The 17,147-nt window shown below is 40.8% G+C and overlaps 1 protein-coding gene across 3 annotated transcripts in view; it reads left to right on the forward strand.

Annotated features, from left to right (window-relative positions):
* TMTC4 (transmembrane O-mannosyltransferase targeting cadherins 4) overlaps positions 1–17,147 on the forward strand; it is a 73,407-nt gene that overhangs the window by 15,906 nt on the left and 40,354 nt on the right. For all 3 annotated transcript variants that reach the window (XM_021677380.2, XM_021677379.2, XM_021677378.2), the window contains one exon: positions 6,947–7,034. In XM_021677380.2, coding sequence (XP_021533055.2) covers positions 6,947–7,034 — 88 coding nt within the window. The remainder of the gene's footprint in view (positions 1–6,946; positions 7,035–17,147) is intronic.

Genomic DNA, 17,147 nt, shown 5'->3' on the forward strand with positions numbered 1-17,147 from the left:
CCGTCTATGAGTGAGAATATGTGATTTTTGATTTTGTGTTCTTGTGTCAGTTTGCTGAGAATGATGGTTTCCAGGTTTATCCATGTCCCTACAAAGGATGCGAACTCATCGTTTTTTATGGCTGCATAATATTCCATGGTGTATATGTGCCACATTTTTCCTGTCCAGTCTATCATCGATGGGCATTTGGGTTGGTTCCAGGTCTTTGCTATTGTAAACTGTGCTGCAATGAACATTCGTGTGCATGTGTCCTTATAGTAGAACGATTTATAATCCTTTGGATATATACCCAGTAATGGAATTGCTGGGTCAAATGCAATTTCTATTTCTAGGTCCTTGAGGAATCGCCACACTGTCTTCCACAATGGTTGAACTAATTTACACTCCCACCAACAGTGTAAAAGTGTTCCTATTTCTCCACATCCTCTCCAGCATCTGTTGTCTCCAGATTTTTTAATGATCGCCATTATAACTGGTGTGAGATGGTATCTCAATGTAGTTTTGATTTGCATTTCTCTAATGACCAGTGATGATGAGCATTTTTTCATATGCTTGTTGGCCTCATATATATCTTCTTTTGTAAAGTATCTGTTCATATCCTTTGCCCATTTTTGAATGGGCTTGTTTTTTTCTTGTAAATCTGTTTTAGTTCGTTGTAAATTCTGGATATCAGCCCTTTGTCAGATGGGTAGGCTGCAAAAATTTTTTCCCATTCTGTTGGTTGCCGATTCACTCTATTGACTGTTTCTTTTGCTGTGCAGAAGCTGTGGAGTTTGATTAGGTCCCATTTGTCTATTTTGGCTTTTGTTGCCAATGCTTTTGGTGTTTTGGTCATAAAGTCCTTGCCTACACCTATGTCCTGAATGGTTTTGCCTAGGTTTACTTCTAGGGTTTTTATGGTGTTAGGTCTTATGTTTAAGTCTTTAATCCATCTGGAGTCAATTTTAGTGTAAGGTGTCAGGAAGGGGTCGAGTTTCTGCTTTCTGCATATGACTAGCCAGTTTTCCCAACACCACTAATTGAACAGGGACTCCTTTCCCCATTGCTTGTTTTTATCAGGTTTGTCAAAGATCAGATGGTTGTAGATATGTTGTGTTGCCTCTGACACCTCTGTTCTGTTCTATTGGTCTATATCTCTGTTTTGGTACCAGTACGTACCATGCTGCTTTGATTACTGTAGCCTTGTAGTATAGTTTGATGTCCAGTAGTGTGCTGCCTCCCGCTTTGTTCTTTTTGCTTAGAATTGACTTGGCTATGCGGGCTCTCTTTTGGTTCCATATGAAGTTTAAGGTGGTTTTTTACAGTTCTGTGAAGAAGGTCATTGGTAGCTTGATGGGGATAGCGTTGAATCTGTAAATTACTTTGGGCAGTATGGCCATTTTCACGATATTGATTCTTCCTAACCATGAGCATGGAATGTTTCTCCATCTGTTTGTGTCCTCTCTTATTTCGTTGAGCAATGGTTTGTAGTTCTCCTTGAAGAGGTCCTTTACATTCCTTGTTAGTTGTATTCCTAGGTATTTTATTCTCTTTGTAGCAATTGTGAATGGCAGTCCGTTCTTGATTTGGCTCTCTTTAAGTCTGTTATTGGTGTATAGGAATGCTTGTGATTTTTGCACATTGATTTTCTATCCTGAGACTTTGCTGAAGTTGCTTATCAGTTTCAGGAGATTTGGGGCTGAGATGATGGGGTCTTCTAGATATACAAACATGTCGTCTGCAAATAGAGACAATTTGACTTCCTCCTTTCCTAATTGAATGCCCTTTATTTCTTTTTCTTGCCTGATTGCTCTGGCTAGAACTTCCAGCACTATATTGAATAGGAGTGGTGAGAGAGGGCATCCTTGTCTAGTGCCAGATTTCAAAGGGAATGCTTCCAGTTTTTGCCCATTCAGTGTGACATTGGCTGTTGATTTGTCGTAAATAGCTTTTATTATTTTGAGATACGTTCCGTCGATACCTAGTTTGTTGAGAGTTTTTAGCATAAAGGGCTGTTGAATTTTGTCGAAGGCCTTCTCTGCATCAATTGAAATAATCATGTGGTTTTTGTCTTTGGTTCTGTTTATGTGGTGAATTACATTTATAGACTTGCGTATATTGAACCAGCCTTGCATCCCCGGGATGAATCCTACTTGATCATGGTGGATAAGCTTTTTGATGTGCTGTTGTAATCGGCTTGCCAGTATTTTATTGAAGATTTTTGCATGTATGTTCATTATGGATATTGGCCTGTAGTTTTCTTTTCTTGTTGAGTCTCTGCCGGGTTTGGGTATCAGGATGATGTTGGTCTCATAAAATGATTTGGGAAGGATTCCCTCTTTTTGGATTATTTGGAATAGTTTCAGTAGGAATGGTACCAGTTCCTCTTTGTATGTCTGGTAGAATTTGGCTGTGAACCCATCTGGACCTGGGTTTTTTTTGGGTGGTAGGCTCTTAATTGCTGCCTCAACTTCAGACCTTGTTATTGTTCTATTCAGGGTTTCGACTTCTTCCTGGTTTAGGCTTGGGAGGAGGCAACTGTCCAGGAATTTATCCATTTCTTCCAGGTTTTCTAGTTTATGTGCATAGAGTTGTTTGTAATAATCTCTGATGATGGTTTGAATTTCTGTGGCATCTGTGGTGATATCCCCTTTATCATTTTTTATTGCATCTATTTGGTTATTCTCTCTTTTCTTTTTTATTAATCTGGCTAGTGGTCTATTTTGTTGATCTTCTCAAAAAACCAGCTCCTGGATTTACTGATTTTTTGTAGGGTTTTTCGTGTCTCTATCTCCTTCAATTCTGCTTTGATCTTAGTTATTTCTTATCTTCTGCTAGGTTTTGAGTTTTTTTGATCTTGCTCCTCTAGCTCTTTCAGTTTTGACGATAGGGTGTCAGTTTTAGATCTCTCCTTTCTTCTCATGTGGGCACTTATTGCTATATATTTTCCTCTAGAGACTGCTTTAAATGTGTCCCAGAGATTCTGGTATGTGGTGTCTTCGTTCTCGTTGGTTTCGAAGAACATCTTTATTTCTGCCTTCATTTCATTGTTTATCCAGTCAACATTCAGGAGAAAGTTTTCATTTTCCATGAAGCTGTGTGGTTCTGGGTTGGTTTCTGAATTCTGAGTTCTAACTTGATTGCACTGTGGTCTGAGAGACTGTTTGTTATGGTTTCCGTTCTTTTGCATTTGCTAGGTTGGGGAAGTTTTCCTGGATAATATCCTGAAGAGTATTTTCCAGCTTGGATGCATTCTCTTCGTCACATTCGGGTACACCTATCAAACGTAGATTAGGTCTTTTCACATAGTCCCATATTTCTTGTTGACTTTGTTCATTCCTTTTTACCCTGTTTTCTCTAATCTTGCCTTCTCGTTTTATTTCATTGAGTTGATCTTCGACCTCTGATATCCTTTCTTCTGCTTGGTCAATTCTGCTGTTGAAACTTGTGCATGCTTCACGAAGTTCTCATGTTGTGTTTTTCAGCTCCATCAATTCGCTCATATTCCTCTCTAAGTTGTCCATTCTCGTTAGCATTTCGTCAAGTCTTTTTTCGAGGTTCTTAGTTTCTTTGCATTGGGTTAGAACATGTTCTTTTAGGTCACGGAAGTTTCTTATTATCCACTTTCTGAAAGCTGATTCTGTCATTTCATCACACTTATTCTCCATCCAGTCTTGTTCCCTTGCTGGTGAGGAGTTGTGATCCCTTGTAGGAGGAGAGGTGTTCTGGTTTCGGGTGTTTTCATCCTTTTTGTGCTGGTTTCTTCCCATCTTTGTGGATGTCTCTCTTTTTCTAACGAGCCACCCCACATTGCTCTGAATGGTTTGTAGACACCCAAAGCCTCTGACAGACCAGTCCCCACTGCAGGGAGGAGAGCCTGGGAGGGCCACACAGCCGCTGGTCTGCTGGCAGCTCTTCAGCTCTGTGTGGCCATCAGCAGGAGGACCCCAGCGCTTCCCTGAGGACAGATGTGGCTTGTGTGGGTTTTGCTTTTTGTTTTCCTCAACGTGTTGGAGAAGATTTCACATTGTCTGAATTCCAGCATCAAAGAGAGAAGCTCAGACCTCCTTAAGATTTCTGCTTGTAGCCCGGTGTGATGATGTGCACTTGTAGTCCCAGCTACTTGGGAGGCTGAGGCGGGAGGACCACTTGAGCCCAGGAGTTTGAGGCTGCAGTGAGCTATGATTACGTCAGTGCACTCCAGCCGGGGAAACAGAGCAAGATCCTGTCTCTAAAAGTAAAAAATTAAACAAAATGTTTAAAAAGAGTTCTGTCTAATGAACCCAGATTTTAATCCAAAAGGAATTAGGTGCGGAAACCTTTCCCATCTCCCTAATTTCTTGTTATGGCCCCATGCAAATTGTACCTACTGGGGAATCAATGATGCTACCTGCTTTATGGATTCAGGGGAATTGCAGTGATTTCTCCAGAAAACTCTGAGTGTTTCACATTATTTGTGAGAAAAAAATAGCTAGCCTTTGTAGAAAAGTTTGCCTCAATATATATATTATGCAGATATCAGAAGAGGAAAAGAAAATGTTTTGTTGCAGCAATGATTGGATGCATCCCTCCTCAGGTAGTGTTTTAACATTCTTTCAGTGAGATCTCTCTAAATTACTATGCCAAAAATTCATTGTAAATACTAAATGTTCTTTTGCTTTAAAACACTTCCCATACTTTAAAATTTTTTGTTTTTCTTTATGTCAAGGAACATAATGTACATTGCTTACAGTCTTGGGACTGTCTTCAGCAGTTAGCAAAAAGAGAAACATTTCTGTAAAAATAAGTTTTTGATGTTTAAATTTCATTTTTGGTGATTCTAGCTATCCAGATAGCAAGTGGTTTAGGCAGCCTTGCTCTCCTGGCTCCTAGCTCCAGTATTGTTAAAACTGCTTCCTTCTCCCTCACTCACCTCTCTTCCCCTTGGTCTCTGACCTCTGCTCCCCTGCTTCCCGTGACCCCGTTCTCTGTGGTCCCTTTCGGACAGGCTTGTCCGGGTTGGCATTCATTGCTTTCTCTTCTCTAAGGTGTTGGGATTCCAGTCTGTCCTGAGGTGCTGTAGATAGCTACAGCTCTAGGATGCCTCTGTCTCCTCTCGTGTCCTCCTGGCATGAGGACCCAGACAGCCAGGATGCTCCAGCTACCTCCTCACTCACCCGGGGCTGGCTGCAGAGATGATGCCTAGGCTTCTGTGTCCTTTGTCCTTTTCCTTTCGGCTACTCCTGTTCATAGACACACCCCATAGGACTCACCAGGAGAACTAACAGTGAGCTGCACCTAGCCTGTGCGAGGCTCTCTTCTGGGTGGCTGCATATCTGACTGTTTTACTGTGTCCCTGATTGAATGAGTTTCCAGCCCTGAGTATTCCAGAGCTCTCATTGCTTATTCATTTTCATAAAGCAATAGGATTGTTCCCATCCAGCATACTGGCACACTTGTTCCAGAGCTGTTAAGCCTTTGTTTTGTCCCTAGCTTCCTTCTCGGTAGTGTTTGTGTGTGTGTGGTGTTCATTGGGTGGATTTATCTGCTTATTCAGTCTTCCCAGCCATCACCTGACACCACGGGCTGCCACGTGCCCACCATCAGGAGGTCACAGTTAAAGTGACGAATGGTCCTTGGCATTTCATATATAACCAGTGTAGGGAAATCTGCTCCTAAAAGACATTCTGTTTTAGCTATTGACTGCACATGAACTTGAGCATTATATGTAAATATAGTAATTTCATTGTGTATTTTCTTATCTTGAGTTACAGAACAGTCCTTTATTCTGCGCTCACATGTCCCCATCCTTTGGGAAGGGGTTAACCTACCAGCCTTTAAAGTGACACCAGTACAATCATAGCAGAAGCTTGGGTCCATGTCACATTCAGGTGCCAGTTAGTAAAGAATCCCACCTATACTAGTCCAGTACTCCTGGGTGGAATTCTGTGTCTTTCATCACCCTAAAACAGCCTAAAAGAAAGAAACACAAAGTTTATATTGCTTCATTCTCACTGAGGAAAGGAAGGGAATGGCAGAGTCATCCTGTGGACAGTGTGGGAAAGAAATGGCAGAAATTGTATTCTGTTCTCATCCTACTTGTTAATCATTCTTGAAGCATTTCGCTTTTCAGGTTAACCCACTTAATCAGTATTGGTCTGAAGGGAAGAAAAACGGGCAGGGGCAGAGGCAGCTTTGAAAGATTACTCCTGTGTCTTTCTCTATCGGCAGGATGGCTTTTCACACTTCTTTCACACCTTTATGTCCTTCATGTTTCCAATCACATTTTATTTTTTAAATATCATGCCCTTTGAGCTGATAACATTTTCCAATTGAAAATCCACTTTGCGACCTCAGAAGACTAAGTCTTTGGAGCTCTTGGGTATTGCGTGTTAAAGAACACAGCTTTTACGGCACACGCGTATCACCGTCTGTGTCCAGCAGAATAGCTAGCAGCAGGTTCAAACCAATTTAGTGTTCTCTTGAGGCGGTTAAATCAAGTCCTGTGCCCAAAAGGGAGAAGAGAACCGATTGTAAGATAACACCAAGTGCTATATCGCACAGCTACATGGTGTATTTATTTGTTTCTTGTTTTATATGACTAAAGAATTTTGGTTTTGGCCAGGCATGGTGGCTCATGCCTGTAATCCTGGCACTTTGAGAGGCAGAGGTGGGTGGATCGCTTGAGCCCAAGCGTTTAAGACCAGCCTAGGCAACATGATGAAACTCCGTTGCTACAAGGAATACAAACATTAACCAGGTATGAAGGTGTGCGCCTGTGCTCCCAGCTACTCAGGAGGCTGAGATGGGAGCATTGCTTGAGCCTAGGGGGTTTGAGGCTGCAGTGAGCCAAGATCACACCACTGCACTCCAGCCTGGGTAGCAGAGCAAGACCCTGTCTCAAAAAAAAAAATTGTTGTATCTCCTAAGTTTAGGATTTGCTTAAATGTGTTTGATGTAATTCTTTGTTTTCTTCCCCTCTTTTAAGGTTGCTGGTGTTGTCGGCCGTGCAGACCTCCTGTGTGCCCTGTTCTTCTTGTTATCTTTCCTTGGCTACTGTAAAGCATGTAGAGAAAGTAAGCATTCCATTCGCCTTCTTAATTTTCCACCTTCTTCATGTTTTTGTCCTGTTGAACAGTGTCTTAACCTATGGGAAAAAATCCATCTATGTGAGTGTATCACTCTGAAGGGATATGGGCCAGAGGATGCATAAACTCTCTTTAGAGATGTATGTCTGCACCATCGCTTTTTCCATAATGCAAAGCTCTGACGTTGCTGTTCACACTGGCCTATCCTATTGTGTGCTGAGACCAAGAGCAGAAGCAGCAGCAGGATTGATTTTTGCTATTTTGTTTACTGTAAAATTGTAGGATTGCAAACGATTTCAGGACAGTCTGTCCTGTTTTGATGTTCCAGGTATTTATTGCCCAGCTGTCCCTCTATCGCTTCCAAAAGTGGCTTGGGAAGAGCCAGGAAGATTTTTCATACACGGTTCCTCCTCCATCCCATCCTGTCCAGACTGAACCCAGGCTCAGGCCATGTCTTGGAGCACCTGCAACTGCACTAAGGCACAGCAGAAAGGTGACTCCAGTGGCCCCAGCCTGTGCCAATGCCCACTCAGGGCATGGTTACACTCAACCACACCCACCCCCTTTTATTATTCCTACTTTATCATGCCTAGATAAAACCACCACTTATTCCCAAAGCTCATCAGTTTTCTGATACATTAGAGAGTTTGGGGACAGCTGAGTAGAACAGCTTCAAGTATTGAGAATAGTGGTGGTAACTTTTCTTCCTGTAACTTAGCAATAATACACTTCAGTCTCTTCCTGGGGTAGGGGTCTCCCCACCTGTGATAACTGTAAAACTCCCAAGAGGCACGCAGCTACCAGAGATCTGGCAAGTTTGCATCGCCGGGCCCATAATCAATTCAGCACCATTGTGTGACTCTTCATGAGACAGTGAATCGGTGATGGGACTGGGAGGGAGGGGCCCTTCACTACCTCACTGTTAACGTGCACTACAGATCATGGTTCTTCCTTTTCAAAAGTTGGTAATTAAATCTGAATTTACAGATAGTGATGATAACAGTTTTATCAGAAGTCATGTTTTTCCTGAAGAAAATTTAAAATTAGGGGTTGTGGCTTTTCTCAAAGATAACTCTAAAGCTTCTTAAAGTACCATTTCATTGACTTTAGCATAGCCTCCCCTAAAGTCACTACTCCCTATTCTGAATGGATTTCAAAGACATCAGAGTGATTTTTGAGGAAAGCACTAAACGTTGATAGATTTAAAGTGTGGGGGACATCATTTAGGAGATATGATAGAACCTGTCACTACTTCTAAAGATTGCTCTTGTGAAATAATGAAAAAGCTATCCTGATACTAAACGTTCTTCCATCAAGTGAACGGATACATTTATTGAACTCCTTTAATAGAGTATTCTCACAGAAAAGTGAAAAAGCTAGACATTTTATATTCTTTTTTTGGAACCTTTTACTAACCTTTTCTCTGTTTTAATTCACAAATTTGTATATTAATGTTTATATATTACATATATATGTTTTTGATACGTTTGTAAATTATAAAATTATTTCCAAGTATCCATGCAAAATACACTTTTTTATAAAGCTTTTGGAAACTAATACCACGATAAAGGTGCTTAAATGTGTGATGGTTGTTCAATTAGTTAACACTTTGACTTACGAGAAATAGGCAAAGTATATTTCAATACTGACATAAATATATTAACTATTAGTACTAACATGACCTTTCTTTTTTGTCCGGTAACATTCTTTTTGCATTTATAATGTTTATTTTAAAATTGGAAAGCAATTATGAGGCCTTTAATATTAAGTTTGTAAGTGTTTTTGAGAATGTGAACCTGGGCATTTTTGCATTTGCAAACCGATAGCAGTGGTAGATGTGGCTTCTGTAGAAACCTTTTTAAGATGACTGGATTTTGACTTGGTTGAAGTTACTTGGGGCAGTTAAAAGACATATGGGTGGATTGGGAAGCCTTTGAAGACTGCTTTCTGTTGACCTCTTGTCTACAAGCTGCCTCATCTTCGTGCGATCTGTTTGTTAACATGGACCCTCTTTAGGAAAAGGAAAGCGTCGATTAAAATGGAGCCAATGGAGTTGCCTCCAGACTGGTTCTCTGGGCCTTTGCAGGCACCAACAGCTTGGTCTTTGGAAAATACAAACCATAGTAGTTTGCATCTTATGCTCATCCAGGCTTTGGTGTCTTGACCCTGAAAATGATTGTTGGTCATGCATTTTGTGTCCTTCCTGTTCCCTCATGGTGTCCACCTGCTCTGGCAGGCTTTGATTTAGGGATCATCACAGTTTTCCTCGGCAGTGTAAAACAAGGAGTTTAAAACACCCTTTCCATCACTTGGAATTGCTGCTATTTTCCATTCCCACTCATCGCTTCTAGACTTCTGACAGAGTGATTGCATTGTGCCTCTCGATTCCGTCGCAGGCCTGGAGGCGCAGAGCCGCCTGGATTCTTGAGAGAGGGCCTTAGGCGCACTGTGACCAGCTTACTTGGGGAATCCTCTGTGTCCCACATGTGAGCAGTTCTCTTACCCCTCCCAACAAGGTGCTGTGCCCTGAGACCCACCCACTGTTACTTCAGGACCTCAGGACTGGATGCCCAGCCGTGTCCACCTTGTTCCCTGGCCCGGTGACACCAAAACAGCCCCTCACACTGCCAGCCCCTCTCTCCGCTCCTCCTCACAACTCCCAAAACCCCCTTTGTCTGATCACCCCCAGAACTGGGGCTCATGAAGTCTGCTGGAGCCTCTCCTAGTCTCTTAACAGAGGCACTGTTTTTAGCAACTTTTCTGTTTCTGATTTTCCATACTCCTTTTCAACACGCTAAGAATAGAATGTGCTTCTTTGCTGATAGATTGCAACTCTTTGAAATAATTCTTGAACATCATGTTAATATTCAAGTTTGTAGGGTGCTTAAGAGTCTTTTTTAGGAGGAGCAAACTTTCTACAAATTAATAATAGCTTTTTAGAGAAGAAAAGAAGCAATAAGAGCCCTGTATGCAAAAATAATTCTGGTAAAGGTGTTCATGAAAAGCCGTGGTTTCTGATTCTCTTCTAAAAGACTATAGAGGCTTACTGATTTTGGTCATTCATTCCATCACCAATAGTTAATCAAACTTTAAAGATGTGTTTTGTACCAGACCCTGTTTGCAGTACTGGGGACACAAAGACTTGAACAACAAAGTTCATGCCCCTCAGGGGTTTACACTTCAGTATATTTTGGTTGAAATAAAGCTTCCATGATTTAGAATGCCTACAGAGCAGAATATTCTGGTTCTCTTTCCTTTCCTGTTGACTTTTTCCTACCTGTACCCCTCATAGCAGGCACTCAGTAAGGATCCCTTTCTTCTCATGGTGTGTTTATGCAAAATGGGAGGCCATGGCCTTTGTTCTCCTCATTCCCTTCATCTTCTATGAAATTTCCTTCAGTGCAACAAAACAGAGCTCTTGAACCTAATGAACATTCAGGTGTATATATGTTTTCATTTGAATCAAGGGCTGTGTTCATTTGGAGTTTGAGATATCTTAAATAGTCATGTGATTTTTTTATTGTTTATTTATTTATTTATTTATTTAGAGACCAAGTCTTGCTCTGTTGCCCAGGCTGGAGTGCAGTGGTGCATTCTTGGCTCAGTGCAGTCTCTGCCTCCCAGGTTCAAGTGGTTCTCCTGCCTTAGCCTCCCAAGTAGCTGGGACTACAGTTGCCTGCCACCACACTCAGCTAATTTTTGTGTTTTTAGTAGAGATGGGGTTTTGCCATGTTGACCAGGCTGATCTTGAACTCCTCACCTCAAGTGATCTGCCCACCTCAACTTTCCAAAGTGCTGGGATTACAGGCTGAGCCACCATGCCCAACCATGCTTTTTTTGGTTTTTTGGTTTTCTTTTGAGATAGAGTTTGGCTCTTGTCGCCCAGGTTGGAATGCAGGGGAACGATTGTGAACCTGGGAGGCTAACTGCAACCTCTGCCTCCCAGATTCAAGCAGTTCTCCTGCCTCAGCCTCCAGCCATGTTTTTACTTTACCCTATCTAGTCAGTACAAATTGTACAAAAAGCCGAGTGGTAAACACATGTATTTATTGTCATTGCAGCGGTGATTTCCTGTTGCAAGTGCCCATATCTATAAATGTTCAACAGAGAATAAAAACTAACTCTTTTGTGGTAGACAAGTCCATTATTTATTGAAATACAAGTTATAATGCTATTTAATGTTTAAATTTCAGGTTTAAAGTAACCTGGTCTTTGTACTTTTGGGATCTGAACATAAATTAAAAGAAAGGCCTAACATCAGAGGAACAAATTTAATATTATTTTATAAGGAAACAAAAAATTAAGTACCCTGAAATTGATGATTCAACTAGTTAAAAAGCTCTTTCAGAGAATATATTTTTTTGGTAACATCATTAGCTTTTTTAATGAATGGGATGTCTTTATTATAAAGCTCTGGACAATTTTTGACTACTTGAATTTATTCACAAGCAATTCTATCCTAACCTCTGGAATCCTAGTATTTTCAGAAAATGAAACATGTACTCATATAACATTTCTGGGGCTCTGCCTTTTTTTTTTTTTTTTTTTTTTTTTTGGTGCATAAATAGAATGTCTAGCAAGATCTTTGCAACAGAATTTTTTAAAAGTAAATGTCCTTATAAAGGAAGCATACTTTTTCTTAAAAAAAAAAAAAAAAAAACAGCCCACTAATTCAAATGAAATCAATGGCACACTGGTTATTACTTCTGAATGCCCAAAAGAAAAAGTGTTATTCTTACAGTGAGGCATCTTGTGTTTATGTCTCTCTTAAAGCCTGGTATTTCAGATTGGAAACATCATCTCTGCACATTAAACTCACTAGAATAGCCAAAACCATTTTGTTTCTAAACTAATACCTTAAAATACTTGTGTAATGGGAGTTAAGACCAAAAGGAGAAATTTAGTCTCATTTATAGTGGGGAGGAGAGAGTCTTTTCCAGAGGGAGATGGATTTGCTCTATACCTAGAACAACCATTTTAAGTTCTAAATTCTTATTCATAATATTAAAGGCAGGATCTCAAGTCTCTGCTGTTCTTAAGCTGTATAGTTCTATAGCTGTATAGTATAGTTCAGGCACTAAAATGGGATAACTCTTACTCTTGGGATATCATTCCCTCATATTTTCATTTTGATTTAAGACGCCTGTGTTTCTTTGACTTAGAATCACACCACTTACAAAATGGGTCAGTTGGCTAACTCATGTCCTGTAAGACACTTGGTTCTACCTTTGGGGCCAATGCTGGCTGCATTCTGACAGTGGGAGTCGTGCATATCCTCTTTTCTGTGTTTCTTTGGTTCCTTCATTGCTTGATTTTCCCCCAAATGGACCCGTGTTTTAGAGCAGCAAGCCTGACTTCTTTCATTCTGCACATAGAAGCACGGCTTGGTCGTTCCAGCTTTTGGAACGTGAATCTGATGCTCATTGTGTTGCTCTGGCAGAGAGAGAGTCGTGGCCACCTGTCGGGGTGGCGTGGTTCCTACACACAACATGATGTGCCAGTTTTGAGTGGCGGAGATGCCAGGCAGAGAGTGGTGAAGAGGAATAACTTGTATAATGTGGTGCTTTTTCTGAAAGGAGATCTTCCCACTGGAGAGGAGTGCCAAGTCCGAGGCACATGCTTCATTAAGTGGATCACATCTGCTGGCACTTGTGGGTGTTAGCACTGACAAGTGTCTTTCTGTCACTGCATTTTTTTCCCCTGTGCTCCATTAGCCTTTGCCTCCATTTACCTAAGTGAGTGAATTCTAGATGCTGGAGACAGTATACTGAAGGGAGAAGAACCTTGCCTAGGTTCTGGATCTCTAGTCGATTCTGGTTGCTAATACTGCATAATTATTCTAGAGCAAGTTGTCTTCTTAAAAGATGAGAGAGGCAGCATGGTGTCCAAATGGTTTTTGTTTTGTTTCCATCCTCTCCTGGGTCATTGGTGCTTAAAATTTAACAATCTAGTTGAAGAGGAGATGGAGAATGCTGGGTAAGAGTGATGTCCTCAGATGCTTACATAGAGCCATGCACAAGTTAGAATTTTCAATCTAGGGAAGATTTTTCTGAATAAAAATATTTATAAGTGCAGCTGTGCTGAAAGTGACATCTGCCACTTAGGATTTATTTGTGCTGTTTTTAACAGTTACTTCTAAATTTAAAATTAAAATAATTGCTGTTCTCTATGCTTTTTAAATATTTATTATGTAATATTTATTATTTATTTTAAAGAAGACTCTTAATGATGGAGATTCTTGCAGTGTGAAGGGGTTCAAAGATTAAATTAAAAGTGAAAAGACTTGAATTCTGGCAGTATTTGTTCATGCTGAGCAAATGATTAACTTTTGGCTATTAAATTACATCTCATAATTGTAAGGGAAATGTAATATAGTAAGACTCTCACAGAAACTGCTTATTGATTCAACAGATATTTATTGAATGCCCAGTATATGCAAAGTGGTCTACTGTTATCTGTCTCAGTCGTCTTATTAAAATGCTCAAACTTGGAAATAAAATATGATTTGCATTTGTTACTATATAAGAACATAGCCACAAAACCACAAAGTTCAAATTCACATAGAGTATATGTTGATAATTATTAGCATTAGTCACCTTGACAAACTAAGGCTTAAAATCTTAATTTGGGGAATTGTGTGGGCAGAATTTTAGCAGAACAGGTCATATTTCCAGAAGTCCACTAGTCTGGGCTATCTGAACACTCAGAGCTAGTTTTTCACTTGAATTTTTGTAAGGCCTTTTTGTTCACCTCCAGAACTGGAAACATTTTGCCAATGCTATATTGGTTAGCCTTGGTTTATCATTCATGCACATATACACTACATATATGTAAAGAGGACCCCTTTCATTTATATGAAATGGTTTTAAAATATTAAATTAAACGTTCCAATTTATATTCTGGGAAACTCAAAGTGTGTGTACATGCTTAGTCTTATGACTCCTGATAAAATATTGAGTGGCAGCTAGGCATGGTGGCTCACACCTGTAATCCCAGCGCTTGGGGAGGCCAAGGCAGGAGGATCACTTGAGCACAGGAGTTTGAGACCAGCTTGGGCAACATAGTAAGATCCTCTTCTCTACAAAAATAAAAATGTTTTAAAAATTAGCCAGGCCTGGTGACATGTGCCTGTGGTCCCAGCTACTTGGGAGGCTGAGGCTAGAAGATTGCTTGAGCCTGGGAGGTCAAGGCTGCAGTGAGTCGTGATCACACTACTGTACTCCCTCCTGGGCAACAGAATGAGACCTTGACTCAAAACAAAACAAAACCAAAAAATACCAAAAACTGTTGAGTGACTAATCTGGTAGGGATTGGGGAAAGAGTTGAATTTAAATAGGCAAACTCATTTCATATTTTCTGACTTTTCAAAGACAGAGCTGGAGTACAAACATAGCAATGTGCACATTGTGTCATCTGTGAGCTGGGTCTTTGATCACATGGTTTAGACACTGCCATGCAATAGAAACACAACAGGAGCCATACATGTAATTTAAAACTTTGAGGTAGCCACGTTATAAACAGGTGAGATAGATTTTAATAATAAATTTTATTTGCCTTGATATATCAACTTTATAATTTCAACATGTAATTAATATAAAAATAGGAAAATTTTCACATTCTTTTCTTCATACTAAGCTTCCAAAATTGGGTGTGTATTCCACACTAACAATACATCCCACCTGAGACTAGATACATTTCAAGTGCTCGTTAGCCGTAATGATTACTTTCTTGGACAGTGGCAGTTCTGGAATGTGGTGCTTACTAGGTTTATCTCTGACCATTGAGCTTTTTGCCTTTGATCTGAAATTGCCACAGTTTTGAGAATTGATACTTAATATTTAATAATCACTGAGACTGAAGACACTTCTTCAGCAAAGAAACATTACCTTCCTCTTTCATATATTTTCATGTTGGGTGTGTTTGAAGCGAATTGGAAGTCTAAGGAAAAAGAGAACTCTTCCATCAGAATTGCAATAGAGGACAGGAGAGGTGGAGTTTAGAGTTTGAGAACGCAGTGAAATTATCAGGTGAGATTAGGGAAAAGGTTATCAGTAAATCCGAAAGCTGTGTTTTCTAGTTGTTATTTTTCTGTTTTCAACTAAGTCTCTGGTTTAGCCTTGTGAGGAGAAAGCCATTTTAAATTCTATATAAGAGGAATATCTAGAATTTATCTTATCTAGAGGAATTCTAGAGGAGCCCATCACTTTCATGTCTGTGTCATAATTTAGCTTTGTGTTAATAGTGTTTTCAAAAGCCATCTTTTGGACATTTTCAATAAAGGAACTGGGAATTTTTTTTTTATCAAAGGACCCTGGTCCATGGGGGAAAATTAATCTATCTTACAGTCAAGTAAAAATAAAAGATAATTCCTTTTTTCTAAGCAGAAATGTAAAATCAAGGAACTTGCTTTTGAAATTAAGAACAGAGACCATTACACTGGGGAATGTATTATGTTTAGTTGAGAAGTACCAACACAAATTCTGAGAGTGAGAGAAGCCAACAAAAACCAAATTCAGGCCGGGCGCGGTGGCTCAAGCCTGTAATCCCAGCACTTTGGGAGGCCGAGGCGGGTGGATCACGAGGTCAAGAGATCGAGACCATCCTGGTCAACATGGTGAAACCCCGTCTCTACTAATACAAAAAATTAGCTGGGCACGGTGGCGCGTGCCTGTAATCCCAGCTACTCAGGAGGCTGAGGCAGGAGAATTGCCTGAACCCAGGAGGCGGAGATTGCGGTGAGCCGAGATCGCGCCATTGCGCTCCAGCCTGGGTAACGAGCGAAACTCCGTCTCAAAAAAAAAAAAAAAAAAAAAAAAAAAAAAAACCAAATTCAGGTAACAGGTTGGCGGGGTAGGGTGGGGGGTGGTCCATTTGGTTTCTAGTGAGCTGCTGAGCTGAACGCTTAGTCAACTTGAAAACAATGGATGGAGCCCAGCCATGGCACTGTCTCCTCATGCTGGGTCTAGAGTGACCAGCAGGGGCCAGGTGTCTCTTGCCCTGTTTATCTCTGGATGAGATCCCATGATAATCAATTGGGTCATTTATAATTAAAAGTTTTATTTACAAATAAACTGCTAATAGGAGAAAATCCTAAAGGTAGTTTGACCCAGACTCAGGAAAATGTGTCATGGGAAGAGGGGCTGTACCCTGAGACTGAGTAGACAAAGCCACCCATCTCTCATGACATGGCGGAAGGCCTGAACTTCTCCAAGGCTCTGGCATGGACTTATGAGCTGTACACTGTGTTCTTCCACTAAAACTCGTGGCCCTTTCCGCAAATTATAGCCTAAAATAATTCATCAGTCTGTTAGCTTTCGGGCTATTTTGGCCATAATTTTTTTTTAAGGCTGTAGTGCCTGCCAATACTTATCTGCTGAAGAGTGCTAGCAAATGCCTACATGAAAAAATAAATACGTAAGTGCTCAAATTGGAATTATGTGTAATCTGACAGGATTTTGTTGTTGTTGTGGCTCCTAATTGTGATCTTTTGCTATCAGATACATTGAAAGTAGTGAATTTCTGCAAGTAAAATGATCCTTAGTTGGGCTTGATGAATCTAAGTATACTGAAGTGTAGTAGTTTTCAGTAGAGGGAGCTTGACTTCTGGGCTCCATGCCTCCTGAACAACTTGGAGCCGTGCTGCTCAAGGGCACAGCTAAGATCTGGAGTTCAGGGAGGCAGGCTTGGGCCCAGCATTTAGAACAATCTAACAACCCAGAGTTTAAAAATGAAACGGGTTGTGGTTTGAAAAATTAATCCTCATCACTGAAGTTACTCAAGTCAAGTCCAGGTGGCCCCCTGCTGGAAGCATCTTGGAAGGGATTCCAGCATCTCTGTCCTTGCAGGAGAGATGATGCACACACAGCCTCTAAGAAGCAGTGTTGACACCTGCGGTTCCATGATTTGTCAGGAGCACAAAGCTTATTGCGCCCCTTTTGATAGAAAGCAGATAGTCCCTTCAGTCCCTGAACACGTGCTGCCCCTCCATAGCCAGTCGGGCCTGCTGATTCAGTCAGCACAGTTTTTAGTTGCTCCTGCGAGTCAGGCATGGTGCCAGGCATCCAGCCATAAGCAGGCTTACTCTCAAGGGAGTGGACCCTG

This window comes from Aotus nancymaae, unplaced genomic scaffold (assembly GCF_030222135.1).
Source record: "Aotus nancymaae isolate 86718 unplaced genomic scaffold, 86718_ANA_hifiasm-v0.15.2.pri h1tg000048l, whole genome shotgun sequence".
Classification (NCBI taxonomy): domain Eukaryota; kingdom Metazoa; phylum Chordata; class Mammalia; order Primates; family Aotidae; genus Aotus; species Aotus nancymaae.